The 16,883-nt window shown below is 42.2% G+C and overlaps 1 protein-coding gene across 2 annotated transcripts; it reads right to left on the bottom strand.

The window, feature by feature from the left end:
* Positions 1 to 7,748: 7,748 nt before the first annotated feature.
* On the bottom strand, positions 7,749 to 16,273 carry SSBP1 (single stranded DNA binding protein 1). 2 transcript variants are annotated; one of them, XM_016157226.2, is made up of 7 exons: positions 16,174 to 16,273; positions 15,461 to 15,528; positions 13,513 to 13,573; positions 12,697 to 12,837; positions 12,404 to 12,491; positions 11,306 to 11,394; positions 7,749 to 7,899 (listed from the first exon to the last, which is right to left on the bottom strand). In XM_016157226.2, exons 2-7 carry the CDS (start codon positions 15,482 to 15,484, stop codon positions 7,856 to 7,858), a joined length of 447 nt encoding a protein of 148 aa, XP_016012712.1. In that variant the 5' UTR covers positions 15,485 to 15,528; positions 16,174 to 16,273; the 3' UTR covers positions 7,749 to 7,855. The 2 variants fall into 2 exon arrangements, with proteins under 2 accessions (XP_016012712.1, XP_036086698.1); XM_036230805.1 differs by lacking the exon at positions 16,174 to 16,273 and adding an exon at positions 16,107 to 16,125.
* Between the last annotated feature and the right edge of the window lie 610 nt (positions 16,274 to 16,883).

Genomic DNA, 16,883 nt, shown 5'->3' on the forward strand with positions numbered 1-16,883 from the left:
ACGAACTCGATGTTACAACCTACTGATAAGTGAGATGAATGTTTGAAAACGCTGATAGGAAGGATGGTGAGAAACCAGTGCCATCGAGACGCAGAGCAGAGAGTTCGGCAAGTCACCCGGGGGCAGACAGAGGGCTACGCTTTCAGGCCCCTTCGGAAGGACCTCGCAGAGTGGCAGATGACAGATCGGGATGAATGATACGTAGTCTTTTCCGGACAGATGCCCAGGACGCATGCCACTCGCCCGAGCCAGGTGAGCCTCATCGATCTTGGCGTTATGTGGAGTACGACATGATTTCGGGGCACCGTAGAGCACACTCGGGCCTACACGCAGTCCTCTTCAATCTCCCTCAGCCGTCTCAGGCTGACTTAACGACTCGGCCCCAAATTCTTCCTGATCTCCGTGCTGCGGACTCAGAACGAGGCCAGTTCCCAGCTGTGCCCTGTAACAGGACCCTAGAGCAGTCAGAGGGCTCATCCCACAACCTGCCACCAACCCTGTTCAGCTTTCTCTCGTGACCGATCTCTGTTTTTATAACATCATTTACATCCCCTCATGAGAAGAAATACACTGCTCAGATTCTCCTCTCCACACGTTAGAACTATGCAGTGAGGAGGAGGTTCTGAATATACAATATATCGGAATGCATTTCACATACTATTTATGTTTGGTTATACTTTTTTACTAGCCCGATTATTTTTACCCACTTCCAAAGTTAGAACTTGTACCTTTTTATAAGTCATTATTGAGCAATTTAAGGTTAACTATAATTTTTCTTTCTTGTCTTCCGGTCATTTGCCAGGACAGTGTGTTTCTATGTACACCACATTAGCTGGTGACCAGAGTTCAATTTCTGAAGACTTTGTTGGATACCATCATTATCATTGCTATTATTCCATGAGCCCCGTTATATCATTCCATTTTTTAACATAAATACGAAAGCTATCATCCTACGAATAAATATCGCAGCATTAAAAATGGCTGCTTCTATAATGTATGCTGACCATTACCCACCAAAATAACTATTCACATTCCAAGTCTAATTCATTAAAGCCTGCAGCTCTAAACATGGTTTATCGGCGGGGTCAACACCCTGGCCATGCTTTGGGGTCTTTGGATCTTTCTCCCCAAAGTGCAGACATCTAGGAAGACTGAGACATCATGTTCTTGCGCTTAACCATTCTTTTGAATAAGAAAACAAAGTATCACTCAGGGCCCTGACAAGGAACAATTGGCATAAACTGAGCAATTCTAGAAGAGTTTTAAAAAGAGATTTTTAAAAAAGAATGAGTATTTACAAAAGTATAGAGTACAGAGGAACCATAAACAGAGAGAAGGAGAGGGTATGCTGCGTGTAAGGGACCTCCTGACGGTCGCTGAGATTTTTCACGTGGGCAACCCTGAAGACCATGCGCAGGGAGAATAAATCTCAAACCCCAAGTCGGCAGACTCCCGAGGCTTTCCAGCATCATCCCCGCCCCTTTATTACCTGCCATTTCTCCACAGAGACTTAGACATAACGGGCCAGGTCTTTGCATCATTCGGACATCAAGACGAGTCACCGGTCCCTGTTAACACAAACCGAGGTTCACTAATCCGAAGAACACAGAAGAAAGACGGCACAGGAGGAAGGACACAGCGGAGAGATCGACAATGTGCAGCACGGTGCTCGCTTCGGGGGCAGGCACACGAGAAAACACAGGATGCCCGATGATAAGCAGAGTGCAGGCTTCCAGGTCCCTTAAGATCCTATCGGAGCGTGCACACTGGCAAGGAACACGTCTGCGTGATGAGCATCTCCTCCGAGCCCTGAAGGCACACCTGCGCGCATCCCGCCCCTGGCCGGTGAGGATGAGGCGTCGTCATCGATCCTGGCCTCGCACTGGACAGGATCCCGCCGCAGAGCCCTGCAGGGTACGATCCATTCAGAATGAGCACGGGCCTCACTTATCACCTTCGGTTTCATCCCTCAAATGCTGTTTTACAAAAACAGAACGAGTGTCTGTCACCGAGATGGTTCCAACATGATACCACCGCACCAAGACACCAGCTACAGGCCCTGACCTGTCAAACTGTTACCCCAAAACGTCCATCCAGTCACTTCCTACCGGACACTGGGGAGAGACATTCCTCCCGGGGTTTCTCATGCTCCCACACACCTTCCTGGGTGTGCTAAATACATGAGGCCCTGACCACTCGTCACCTGGGCCACTTTTTAGGGTTCCGTTTGCAACAAGCAACCTCGAAGGAGGAGGTAATGTGCCCCTCTGGGACAAAGAGCAGCCTTGCTTACTGCCTGTTATAAAAGCAGTGTACCCCTCCATCATGAAATCCACCTAGACTCCTGCATGGCCCCCGTGGGACTTTCACACACAGGAACTGACGCAAACATGCTGACGTTCGCGCTGCCGTGCGATGAACACGATCGTCTTTCGCTGACCCAGAAGTTTCGTGTCTGCTGCTGGCATCCATGAAACGGCAGTAGGCTAACTTATTAGCTTGCAAATAAGGCGGAATCAAATCCCAGATCGATGCGGTCACCACCGGGTTCGGGCGGCCTGTTCCAGTTATTCACTCACTGTCTCGCGAGCCCAAACCCCCAAACTCTGCCAGGATTCTACAGACCATTTCCCAGACTTCCTTTCCAGATGCCTTGCTCTTAGCGGTGTCTGCCATTATGAAAACTGGCAGACGAAAAGGAAGGAGAATGAGAGAAAAATTCTGCTTCTTGCTCCAGCGATGTGACACTTGGTGGCAGTTCTTTTGATTACGGAAAGGACCGATGACTAGACTGCAGGGACTGGCTGAAACCATCTCTTCAGGGTCGCTAGCCCTGGCCAAGGCAATATCGCTTCAGTGCAGCAGACATGACTTATCCACACTTCTCCAGCAATGAATGCAGCAGCAGGTGCAGGCTGAGACGCCAGCCAGCGACATTATCCATTTCTGGTTTCTGGGTGTAAGCCCGTCTTCCTTTTTGCTCCTGCTGTACCCCTTCCTTCTCCCTTCTCCTCTTCCCACTTTCGTAAGTGATCTCCCACACTAAACTCGAAGCTAAGTATGTGACATTAGGGCAATTTCTTTAACTTTCTGACACTCAGGTCCTCAATAAATGAAATGAGGAGGGACCAGATGGTCGGTACGAATTCATGGTTTAAGGGTCTGGGTTCTGGAGTCAGACCTGGATTTAAATCTAAGTGTTATGGCTCATTAGTTATGAGACCTTAGGCAAGTTAATGTCCCTAAACCTCAGTCATAATGATAGTACTTATTTTATAGAGCTGTTATGGTGATTAAATAATGGTGCCCATGCAAATGTATAAGGCAAGAATGTTCTTTAAATGTTAGCTATTACTAACATCAGGATTAGTAGGGTCATCGCGGTATACATGATCTATACTTGAGATATTTTTATGAAAACTTCTATTTGTTTAATGTGATATTTAATACATTTAGAAATACATGCAACATACATGTACATCGTAAAGCAAACAAAGAACCCATAACCCCACCCTGTAACTTAAGGAGCGAAACACACCAGTACTGTGTCATACACCTGTGTGCTTCTTTATCTTACCTGCTGTGCCTTCCCGCGGTTTCCTATGGCAACGCATCTTGAATTTATCATTCCCCCTCTTTTTAAAGTTTTATCATGCAGATGCCTATCCATCAACACATTGCTTACTTCTGTTTGATTTTAATCTTTATAAAAATAACATGCTAGGCAAATACCTTCTGTAACATGGACTTGGCTTTACGTTTTGAAGTTATTCTTGTTACAGCATCACAGCGCTGTAAAGCATTCTGCTGTGTGAGTGTTTATTTCTCCATTGTGTCGACGAACCTTTGGGTTGCTTCTAGTTTTGCACTATTACGTACACTTTTGCTATGAACACCCTTCTTGAGCCACATGGGCAAGTTTCCTACAGGACGTGCCTTAAAGGTGGAATAACTGGGGGAAATATCAACATTACAAGTCAACGACAAAATGTTTTCTCAAAACGAAGTGCCAATTTACGCTCCTCCACCAGTTCATAAGAGTATCCATTGGTCTACAACATCTTCCCCCACACTTTGTTCTAGCAAATGTATTGAAATTTGCTGGTGTGGAGGGCTTAAAATGAAATTTCACTGCTGGCACCAGATCTTGGACTTGAACCTCCAGAATGGTAAGAAATAAATGCCCGCCTTTTAAGCTACCCAGTCCATGGTATTTTGTTATGGCAACTAAAACACCAATGATACAATACAAACCATGTTGTACTTAGGATCTGGTTATTTTGCAATGGGATGCCTCCTCATTCTATATTATCTATTCTGCTATACTGCCAGGGGAAGCATGTGGAAAATTATGTTCTTAACCTAAGTGCTCCTTTATTTGACAGGGAGCTGTTAATTAAGGGTTCTCATTAGGGACTACTAGTAAAACTAAACTGTTTGATGAAAAAAAAAATGCTTGTATTTACTCTCTTTAAGGCTAATCGCTAAGATTTTGTTATATTCTATGTCCTGGTTTCCTCCCCAAACTTGGAATGAGGCGTAAGTTAAAATCCTGAAGGACTGTGGGAGCAGAGGTAAGACTGTACCTCTGCCTGCAATGGAAGGTCATCCAAGGGAAAGGATAAGAGTAAAGAGTTGATTGTGTGTATAAAGGTACGAATGTATATATTAGTGAGGATTGGGTTTAACAGCAAAACACACATGTTTTAAACAAGGTAGAGATTTATTGTATCTCCCAAAGAAGTCCAGAGGTAGACTTCCCAGGACTGGTACAGTGGTTCCACGGTCATCGCGGATCCCAGCTTCCTCCGCCTTCATCCTGAAGATCGTCGCATGGTCCGTGCAGGACCACACGGGGAAGTGGAAGGTAGGTCAGGATGCAAGATGGCTGCTGGAGATTCAAGTCATCGTGTCCACATTTCAGACAAACAAATGCCAGATGAGAGTCCAGAGGAGTACAAAGGATGAGCCTTCCAACAGCTCATTTAAGAGAGGGGGTCCCGAACCACCAGACCTGTACTGGCTTGTGGCCTGTTAGGAACCAGGCCGTACGGAAGGAGGTGAGCGGCGGGTGAGCGAGTGAACCTCCATCCGTATCTGCATCCGCTCCCCAGAGCTAGCATCACCGCCTCAGCTCCACCTCTGATCATCAGGCATTAGATTCTCACAGGAGTACCGGTCCCTGGTGCCAAAAAGGTGGGGGACCGCTGATTTAAGGAACCTTCCTGGAAGTACCACCAAATGACTTCTGCCTGTACCCCCTCAGCAACCCTTAACTGATTTGGAAATCAGTTAAGAGGAGAATGAAAGAAAGAGAAAAGAAAGAAAAAAGAGGTGAATGAAACGTCTAAGCATGAGATGCCAGGATGCAGATGGCGGGGAGAAACCCACGCACGGTCATCTGGCTCGCCTCCAGTGTGCACGCGGTACTAGCTGAAGGTCAGTGAGCACAGCAGGTCTGGCTTGGAGACAACGGAAAGGTTTTTTTTCTCCCAAAATGAAAAAAGCTTTATTTATTTTTCTTATTATAAAACAATACCGCTCAATGCTAAAAAAAACATGAATTAGAATATACAAAAATGTAAGTAAGGAAAGTCACATATAACTTCCCCATCGAGAGAATCGTCATGTTTGATGTCTCTCCTTCCACACTCTTCTGAGCATATATTAATTACACCTTCTTCAAAAATGAGATAACACCATACATTGTTTGATACTTTTTCTTCCCATTTTCTACATATCATCATACCCAATCTTTCCACTTCACGTAAAATTCCAAAATCAAAGTCCCAGGGCAGTTTTCTGCAGGTTTGTCCCCTGACACCGAAACACAAAGACTGCAGGACACAGACTTGGACCTGAAGACCCCCACGGTCTGTCACTGCCGTCAGAGTCCACACGTCCCCTCTGCACGCAGGCCAGGCTGGGGCAGCAGACGGCGCGGCCCAGGTGGGGACGGCAGAGTTCACGCTCCCACGGCCTGGGTTGTGGACCGGCCGGATCTGCAGTACCGAGCACCCGCCGAGGCCACCACGCTGCCCCGGCCTCGGAGCCTGTCGGGCAGTCCCCAGGGGAGTCTTGAGAGGGGCCCTGGCTCACAAGACCCTGCAGGACACAGTTCTCTGCCCTGCGCCCTGGACTCAGAATCGCTTTCGGTTGGTCGAAACTGTTCTGTTCACATTTCTTTCCCAAAACACAGATTCATTGCCCGGTTGAAACGGGAATTCTAACCTGCTTAACTTCTTGCGACTTTTAAGGAGTATAAAAGCAGTTTTGCTGAGGAAAGAAATTAAGAGTTGCCCAAGAGATGACTTCTATCTACTTTGCAGCTTTGCTTAAGGAAGGCAACAGAGAGGAGGACCGCATCGCCAGACAGCGGCGAGCAGTTTACATGCTGGTCAGTGGCCCTGCGGGCAGGAACAAGATGGCTGAGATGAGGAAATGGCCGTTAACAGTCTCCTATTCCTGGGCAAGGAGGAGAGAAAGCTGAAGAACTCCACCTTTCCTTAACCAAACTGCACTGGAAGTACGACAAGCTGCTCAAGCGTGCAGAAACTACCTTAGAACCAAAACGGCCCATAACACAGCGTGTGATTTATGCTGTTCAAGCCCAGCGCGACCTTGGCTACGGTTCACGCCACATTCTCGGGCAGAGGGGACAGGACATGTAGCCTAGGGCATAAACACAGGCTGGGCCGGAGGCCAAGCTGGCGCCTGAGTGGCCCAGAGAGAATGAGGGTCTGCTACAAGTGGAACTGGACAGCCCGCTCAACACCAGCCAACCGCTAAAAACTACAACAAACTAGCGGGCAGACTGTGGAGGGGCGATACAAACTTTAAGAGATAAAAGGTGAAAAACAGTTTATTTTATGTAATCCTGGGTTAGTAAATTATTAGTACTCTGTCATTTCCAAAATCTTGTAATAAGAATAATTGTTTGTACACAATGATCTCTGTGGATATATACATCGAGAGAACATGTGGAAAAATAAACAAACAAAAAAATGTCATACCTGAGTCTCTAACCTAGGGAGGCAATGTCAAAGGTTGCTTAGGGGACTTCACCGAGAGTTCCGGATGAGACTAAAAGGATCGAGAATAGGGGCTTAGAAAGATAAAGAACAGTGGAAACAGACCACTGTGTCGCCACCTGGAGATGAAGTATTTCATCTTATATGTTAGGTCTTTACTACTAGTAAATGCTACTTCATAATTATGCTATTAGTGAAAATGTCCCAAAACAAAAGATGTGGAGGAGGTAGGTCAGTCTTGAAGCTGTTTAGGTTAGATACCAACCACTGCTCAGCGACCCCCTTGGATCTGGACCAAAGCTTAATCCCCATTGGGATCATGCATCTGTAAACATCTACTGAGGGTCTATTATATGCCAAGTGCTGGTTAAGGTGCAGGTACACGGAGAAGACACAGTCTTTGCTTTTGAGTCTTTAGAGGAAAAAGAAAAAAAAGTCAGTGTTTACACCCGTGGGATGGATGCGTGACAGCGGTGCCCAATAAATACTGAGTGGCTGAACCGACACTGTAACAGAAGTGCGTGCCAAAAACGAGGGCTCTTCCGGAAGGTCGCGTCTCCCTGTAACAGACAAGTGTGAAAGCTCACCATTCTGTATACGTGTACGTAGACGCCAGCCCCACGAGAATAAACAACTAGTGAATGCCATGTTTGACAGAAGCTACGAAGGCTGATGGCACAAAGGGGGGGGGGCAACAGTCAGGAGAAACATTATCACTCATTTTATATAAAATATTTTAATTCTTGTCCATAGAAACTATAAAGACTATACATGATTTGGAAATGCGGCGGCACCAAACACTGGTCAAAGAAGAACCGCCCGCTCTAGGCCTTCTCTTTCGTCTGGTCACTCAGAAATATAATGTTATCTGCAAAGAAGCCAAAGCATAAACATTATTTTCAGAACTTTCTCCATCCCAGTTAAGCATTCCTCTCTAACACATTCATATTTCAGTGCTGGTAATTAAAAAGACTTGAGACAAATTCTCAAAATACTAAATAACTCTTGCTATGTTCATGAAAGGTACAAACAATAGGCATAATGGAGCTAAAAGCTGGACTTCGGCTGTCAGCGATTCAGAAGAGGGGGTGTTATTCGGCAATACATTTCTACAGAAGAACTAGTCACAAATTTCAGTGCTTGCAATGCTCAGACAGATGCCGTTAAAGCAGGCGGCACGTCCTCACACAGGAGAGGACCAAGGCAGAACGCTCCGCATGCCGGAGGTCTGGAGCAAGGACGGGGTTCAACATATGGCTTTGTTAGCAAAGATAGATTTAGGTTTTTAAGCAAGTTTGAATAATCACATAGAAGGCATTTTATTTTTAAATTTCACAGCAGAATGACTTTTATATATTCATTCTTTGGAAAATGCTTACTCATCAAGAGAGGGCATTTTTATCTAAGAACATCAGACATCGCTCTGGAAACGCGGTCCCAGATGGAGATAGTTTAGGATGAACAAAGGAACACAATCAAGTAAAACTTCCTGTATAACTTCAAAAGATCCAGATTCCAGAACTTTAGAATTATTCAAAAATGGTTATTATACAATGGCTAAAAATTTGTTCATGACTTTAGCCTCCTAAAAACAGCATATTTTGGTGCAGAATGGTTATTTTTCAGAAGAGATTAGAATCGCGTCACTGTGTAAAGGCGAGAGTGCCACCTGCTGCCGATTACTTTTAGGCTAGAGACAGGACCCCTAGAAGGAAATAACTGCCTTATGTATAAAACAGATCAACTGACGAAACTATTTCCTTCCATTCAAACGCCACTAAAGATTTATTCACTCTTACTATTAGCCATAAAACTATGACAATTGCTCAATCACTCATGCCAGTACATAGTAGTGACAAGATAATCTGAAATGCACTTTTGGCTAGGTTCATAACAATTCATATATTCTAAAGATTGGCCACGCATTTGGTTTATAGTGGAATCTGAAAATGTTAAATGCTTCATAAATACATAATCAACAGAGATGATATTATTATTTTATTAGAAATCTTGGATTTCCACTACTGAAATCACAGGTGTAGTTCTATATTATAGTGAGATTCGGAAAAATTTTTTGAACAGGTAGCTGTCTCTGGAGATGCAGCCAAAGGAAGAGCAGGGCGTGCAGGAAATTTCAAGACACTCAAGAATCATGAAAGCAGAATGGTCAGAAAGAAAGAATCTCGTCCAAGGCCCGATAATGAGCGTAGAAAGATACCAGCGCTTGTTTTCAAGGTCAGTACACTTTCAGAGAAACCAGTAAGAAAATATGCATTGTAATTATTACTTACATCAAATTAGAATTTATTAACATGGTATAATGGTTAAGACATGAACTTTGGAGCAAGGGAATAAAGAAAGAAAAATAAAATCTGCTGATTAAAACGGACCTAGGTTCTCACACATCTAGCCTCCAGGACCATTAAAAATTAATGTTAAAAAAAAAGAGACTTAAGATATGTGTAAACAGTGGAATATAATGTTTGCACTGGTATTTATGAAGCAATCAAGGAAAGTGGAATACTGTGATATCTGGTAAAAACATTTTAATAATAATTTCTTAGCATTAAATGTGATGACCGCACTATAGTTATGTTTTAAAATGGAATTCATATCTTTCAGAGATACTTACTAAAATATTTAACATAATGGATGAAATAATATGTCTGAAAGTCACTTCAAAATAATCCAAGTGGAAGAAAAGTGGCCGGGAAATAGGTGAAGTACTATTGGCCATCAGTTGACAATTGTTAAAACTAAACGATAGTTTCTTTTTTTAATTTGCTCTCTACTTTTTTAAGTTTAACATTTTCCATAATTAAAAATAATTTTTTTAACTGACATCTAATTTTAGCATATCTCAGAAGTTCATAAACATTCAGACATTACTATAATAAAATTTCTTTCATTCCCATCTACCTTTTAGAAAAAACAAGGTTTCTCAATGTTTATATACATAAAAATAGAAGAACAGAATCAGTGCCTAACTGTTATGTTAGCAATTTATCGAAGAATGGAAAAACATCTTTCTCACTCAAAAGATGCATTTCCAATAAGATTTTAGTTTTTATATTTATATACTGAAGGTGTTTTGGTCAATTATGTACTAAAAACAACTGTAATGATAACCCAATCAAGACGACTCATAACATTTAGCACCTGTCACAGAATTTTAAAAAATATTTTAAAATTTCTATTTATGTATTTTTGTTATAAATATAATAAACTGAATAATAAAAGATTCTTAACTCTACAGTTTTTTAAGGTACAATTCTGAGGAGTAAATGGAATGAAAAAACAAGTTCAGAGAAAAGAGAATAAAGTCACCTAACGGCGGGGATTCATTCTGAGAAACACTGTTAGATTGCGTCGTTGCATGAACGTCACGGAGTGCACTTACACACACCCAGATGGCAGAGCCTACTGCACACCTAGGCTACATGGTACAGTCTACTGCTCCAAGGCTACAGGCTATAGTACGCTTGTACAGCATGGTACTGTACAAAACACAAGATTAAGTCAAGCACAAGATGATAATGCAATCAAGAGCTGCTGAGTGGACTGCATTCTGTTTTACAGCATTTTTTTTTTATAAGTAGGAAAAAGTAGTCTCTAAAATAATAATTAATAGTACAATAAATATACAAATCAGGAACAGTCATTTATGATCAAGTACTACGTACAACAGATAACTTGTATGTGCTATACTTTTTATATGATGGCAACGCGGTAGATTTATTCACACCAGCATCACCGCAAGCAGGTGAGTTACGCGTTGTGCCACGATTGCAGGATGCCTAGGACGTCAGTAGGTGACAGGAATTTTTCAACCTCACTATAATCAGATGGGACCACGTTTGTATATGTGGTTCACTGTTGGCCAAAACGTTGTAATGCAATACATGACTGTTTTATAAAATTTCCAAATGAAGAGCTTGTTCGGATCGTTTTTTTAAATGACTGGTATCAAATTGCTACACTATTTAGGTCCATTAATATAAAAGTAACACGATTTTATATTTTAAAAAAACGTTACAACTTAAAAATGTCCAACGGGGTACAGTTTACAAAACTCTTATGGAATTTTCAGATTTTCTAGAGGAGGAGGTACCTGTAGAAACGCTTAACAAGCCTGCACAGCCCACTCAGAAGCCTCCTGGTGAGATGCCTCACGATCTCATTAGCAAGCCCACAGCCCCAGGGGAAGTTACTCCTGACACAGCCACGCTTACAAAGGGAGGAAGAAAAGAACAGCGATCGTCACTGCTGCTTACCAGCTATGATTGTTGTCGCTTGTCGCCTCACGTTATTTTTGTCTGTGTATTCACCATAGTCTACTTTCCCTTCCACATAAATTCGAGACCTGAGATAAAAAAGATTGATAGTTTTTCGTCCAGAGATTCTAATATGCTTTCCAAAAGAGTGTCAGATCTGAGACATATACACACTAAATGTATGCGTATACACTGAGGATGACATGTATCATCATAAGTAACCTCAGTTTTGCTACCATTTCTAAAGGTCAGAATCAAGAGTACTAAAACAGAATATACACACAGGCTTGACAAATCTAGGTAAAAAGGGCAATGTTTTCAACCTTGAGTTGTCTGTGGTCCTTAAGGAAGTTAAAAAAAAAAAATATATATATATATATATATAATAATGATACCCCAATCTTAAACACATGAAGGTATTCAATTGAAAAGAAACTGAAATTTAATCACTGCTGAAATTATTTTTCAAGAAATGAGTATCATTTCAATGAAACAAGCACATTTCGAAATATATTAACTGTGAATACAACTGCTGTGAAACACACCCTTTTGTTCTGTGGGTTTAGAAAAGACACTCATACATAATCAATCCAGGCATCTCAGAAAGGAACTCTGAAACCATCGAAAATAGTCAAATGTACAATAACTGCTGTGAATATGACCACAATGCCTCATTGTGACAGGCTTTACGCATCCCAGATCCTCTGCTGAGGACGTCGTGTGGAGGACAAGAGCCATGACCCCCGCCACCACAAGGATCCCTGGCCCTGGCAGCAAGGGACCTAGAAGCCTGTGTTGTACCTGCCCACATGGCATGTAGCACACTTCGCCCTCCCTGCTGCCTCATCTGCTTCCATTTACGTACACCCTATCTTCCCTAACTTATAAAGTCTTGGAAGACTAAACCAGGTCTCATGCATCTTCGATTTAGTCAAACGTAGCAAAACACTACGTATGTAGTACTAAGCACTGAATAAATATCTCGAGTTAACAGTCATTTGTAGTACTCAGGAACAAAGGAATGCCACATTCCACGAGAACACCTGTTGTCGTTTTTAAACTGTTTACACTCTTAAGACTCTTCCTTCCTCAACTTACCCCTTTTTCACATACTGATATGCCACATCTCTGAGGCCTGGTCGGAATACTGAAATTCTGTGCCACGTTGTCTTTTGACTGACATCACCTAAATCACAAGAACAGGAAACATGGTTACAAATGCCAGCAGACAAAATAAATGCCAAAGGACAACATGCCCAGCAAAACTGCTGACACAGCATCTAAGAGAACATAACAAATACAGAATAGATCCTTTCAAAAAGTAGCTTATCTCTAATTAGATTATTGACAGTAAAGAATGTCTATTTATTGCTGATGAAAGCAAAACTTACCCATTTGGTATGCTTCATTTTCTCCGGATTTCCACATCTCATTTGTTGCTAGAGAAAAAATTGTGACCGGGTTTTTCCCTTCCACCTGTCTCATGACAGGGTCCTGACCCACTCGCCCAAGTAGCTGTACACGATTCAGAGCTGAAACACAATGTGGAAATAAAACGAGACTGAGAGAAACGTCTAAAAGAGGAAACACTACAAATATTAGTTCACCTTCAATGTCAGCATTAAGCAAAACCCATGTTCAAGAAAATCAGAAAAAAAATTGAAGGGGCAAATAAAGGAAGCCTGGGGGGTAGGGGAGGGGCGGGCAAGGAGGGCTGGCAGGAAAGGAGAAAACATTCTTAGTAAAAGTAGCCCCGCAAAACAAACATTAAACTCTTCACTTTATCTTAAATTCTTCTTTAAAACATCTTTTAAAAAGCTATTTTTTAAAAGAACAAATCTGAGATCTGAAAATCTTTATAAATACATGGGAATACATCTATGAAACAACAGCTTTCACAAACTTTCACTCCTTCAGCCAAATAGCACATAACCTTGGGAAACTTAGATAACCAAATGACTCAAGGGAATTCTATGGCAGGAGAGTGACAAGAGTTAGAAGTGACAGATAAGGGAAGAAGGACCCAGTTTATACCAGGACCCTGAAGCCTGATAGGGTAAGGCCAAGAACGAGAAGCAAGCATAAGTCACAGGCATGATGACTAACAGATTATAACCCAACCAGGGCACCTCACGACGCAATCAAGAGAATATTAGCCCATTGCTATACATAATATGCTTTAAACTTGGAAATTAGCTGCTACTTACATCTTTCGAGAACCAAGCTGCTCGCTATTTCAGACTCATGTCTTACGAACTGATGAAACACCTGAAGTGGAACAAATGATTAAAATGGCTATAATTTTTCAGAACTGGAGGAAAAGGCAAATGTAAACAGGAGACCTGTTCACATCCGGTCACCATCCAGGCAGCAGCTCCTATAGCACACAGCCACAGAAGACACACACGCTTGCCATGTTCTCCCATCACGCAGCACCAGAAGGACCACGCAATGCTTCAGGGCAGCCTACTACAGAGGCCCAAAGGTACAAAGCGGGTACCAGAAAGCATGACCAAGAAAGTTAACTTGTGGTCCTCTCCTGTTTCTTTTGTGGTACCCCTTCTGATTATGGTGCTTCTGTGGTAGCACACACAAGGTAAAATCAAATACGTTGGAAAAATTCATGCTTTCGATGAACCAAAAAAAAGCCTAAGATAAATCTGGTTCTTTGATAAAGTATAAAGATATGACTATCTAAATCAGTTTATCAGAGAAAGGGGGCCACTGCCACATAACAGCAGCTCTCAATGACAATAACACCTGTCATTACTCAATACAAACTAATCCTCAGAATAAATCTATGCAAAATTATCCCCATTTTAGAAATGAAAAAAAGGAATTTGAGATTAAGTGACCTACAGAAAGTAAGTGGCAAGTCATGCCTAGAACCCGACACCAAGGCTGCTGCTTTTCCCAACGCCCTCTGCTGTCTCCTCAAAGGCATTCTGTTCAAGGGCTACTGCCAAGATGTGAGCACACATCACTGGGCACAACGCTCGTTTCAGAGGTCAGATACCTGACCATTACATCAGAGAAATGTGGGTCAAATGGTAGCACTGTTACCATAAAAAAGCAGATGTCTACCAACCAAACGAACACCCATTCCTAGAATACTGTTGGCTATGGAATCCTATCACTAAGTTTTAGGGCAGTAGATGGGTAAAAAGATAAAAATGTGAGTTACAACATACTCAAGAATCAAACTGCTAACTAGTGTATGTGTCATGATTCTAGAAATGTGTAATTTGAGTAATCAGATGAGCCAGGCTGGCTTTCAAGTCTTACAGAATAATAATTTTCATTTTGGGCACATAAAAATCAAGACCTAATGGAGAAGTAGAAATATGAAAAGAATTTTTTAACTGGATAATTTTTTTAAATTAAACTTTTAACTGTTTTATCTGGTTTCAAAGATATCTTAACACAGTAGTATTAAGACAGCAGTAACTTTCAAGTTTCACATTTCAACAAACACACACAAAAATACTGAAATATGTGTAGGTTAAATGGGGTTCCAAGAATGTAGGATGCTAGCAGACAGGAGGAGATGAGAACAGGTTTTATAAAAGAATTGGTTCTTCATCAGTCTTAACAGGATGGGGACTACGAGAGGAGGATTATAAAGGAGATAGTACCTGGTGCCCAAATGTGGTAAGGCCAGTTAGTGTCTGGAGAGATGAGCAGTTAGATTGGGTGGAATGAGCGAGAATTTTGGGCATAAATTTGTGGTGATGTTGAGATTTCAGCTGTTCTCCTCGGCAAGGGTAGATGGGGTAGGGGGCAGCTGACAACAGAGGAGGTAAGTGGTCAGATAAGGAACCAAATGCCTTATTGAAAGATGCTGGAACCATGATTCTCACAGTCTCTGGATCACTAACGACTTTAAATAATCTCTAACTGATTGAAATTTGAGTTAACACGTTTTAAAAAGTAATGACTTCCATTATATAATGAGTAAACCAGAAAAATTTCGTTTTCTTTTAGTGAATATTATTTACGCAGGTAAAATCTGTCCCCAACGCTCCATATCAAGTGAGTACACATAAAATGAGTGGGCTCGAAGGTCTTTTGACTCTGCTATGAAAAGGCTAAATAAATCTGATCACGAAGGCTGATAAATAACACATCTCTGCACTAATATGGAAAAGTGATTACCTGTAATACAGGTCTTCGAAACATGGCTTCTATTTTTCTTTTCCTACAATGTAATCTTTAGTCTTTTCCTGAAGGAAAAAACAAGAGGTAAAATAAAACTACATCTTATAACAACAGCACAAATTCACTCATCTGAAATTCCTAACTGCATTCCTGATTTTTATATATTCCACCTACTGACCATAACACATCAACATCCCTGCATTTGAAAAGGATTCCCTCCTTCCAAAAAAACCCTTACACCTGTATGTCTTTTTGATCCCCCTTCCTCTTTCTCCAACCCATACAAAAAAATTCTTCAGTTATTCCCATTTCCACTCCACTGTCTTCTCAAATTTTATTAAAATGCAAGCTCCTTTAGGGCAAGAATTTCTGTTCGATTTAGTCATTGCCAAGTCCAATCCTCCTCAAACAGTTCCTAACACAATGGAAGGGCTCCATAAATATTACAACGTCATCCAGGTACTTAAATCTGAAACCTGTTGCTGCAAAAATTACTACCTCCATCCCCGTTAGCAAAGACTAAGGAGATCGCTGGGCTCCCCGGCCTCACCGCCAGGCTGGGCGGCCGCCCTTTCTCAAAGTGGCTTTCCCTAACAACGTAAAGGGACTGGGAGTTGAGAAGAAAGCGCGAAACCCTCCGTACGCGTGAAAAGAGAAGGGCCAGACACCCACGGAGAACCACCACGCTTCCCACGCAAGGACTCACGTACACCGAGCACAGAAGTCATGCCTTCCTCCCTCCCTCGCCGGACGCTCGAGCCGTACAGCCCAGACCCAGGGGGCCATTTCCGGCTTTGGCCGTGACGCAAGATTCGCGAGAGGAAGAAAAACCGGAAAATCCGTGGCGTGCGTCGTAGTAATGCCGCCGGCCAACGCCGCGGGAAACACACCCCCTAACCGCCTTAGTTCCGGGAGCTTTTACCTCACGAGAGCAAATAAGTCAACGCCGCCAAGTGGTGAGTGGGGCCGTTCTCAAGTTTATAATGAAACGAAATTATTTGACGAGGTTCCCAGCCCGGCCCCGGAGGGATAGCTCCACCTCGGGGAAAAACCAGAACGGTACAGGCCTCCTAAAACAGTAAGTAAGAAAGCGAGGAAAAGGAGTGGGGGACAGAGCTCAACAGCGCAAAACTGAGGCGCGAAAAAATTGGCAGTGGGATATTTCAATGCAATGTTTTTAAAAAGTCAAAATTAATATTAAACCCCGTGAACAAAAAATTAAAATTTTAGTCACATACGAGATTCGACCCATATTGGATCCTGAGGCACGAGGGAATATGTGCACCTGGCCCTATATTTTCATGTAGTAAAAATTATTTTCCGGAACATCAAAGTACTCGAATATTTGAAAAGTAGATGTATTAAAATTTATAACATTGTTTTAAGTTTAAATGTTTTATTTATACCAAAAATTTTAATT

This window comes from Rousettus aegyptiacus, unplaced genomic scaffold (assembly GCF_014176215.1).
Source record: "Rousettus aegyptiacus isolate mRouAeg1 unplaced genomic scaffold, mRouAeg1.p scaffold_m13_p_13, whole genome shotgun sequence".
NCBI lineage: Eukaryota > Metazoa > Chordata > Mammalia > Chiroptera > Pteropodidae > Rousettus > Rousettus aegyptiacus.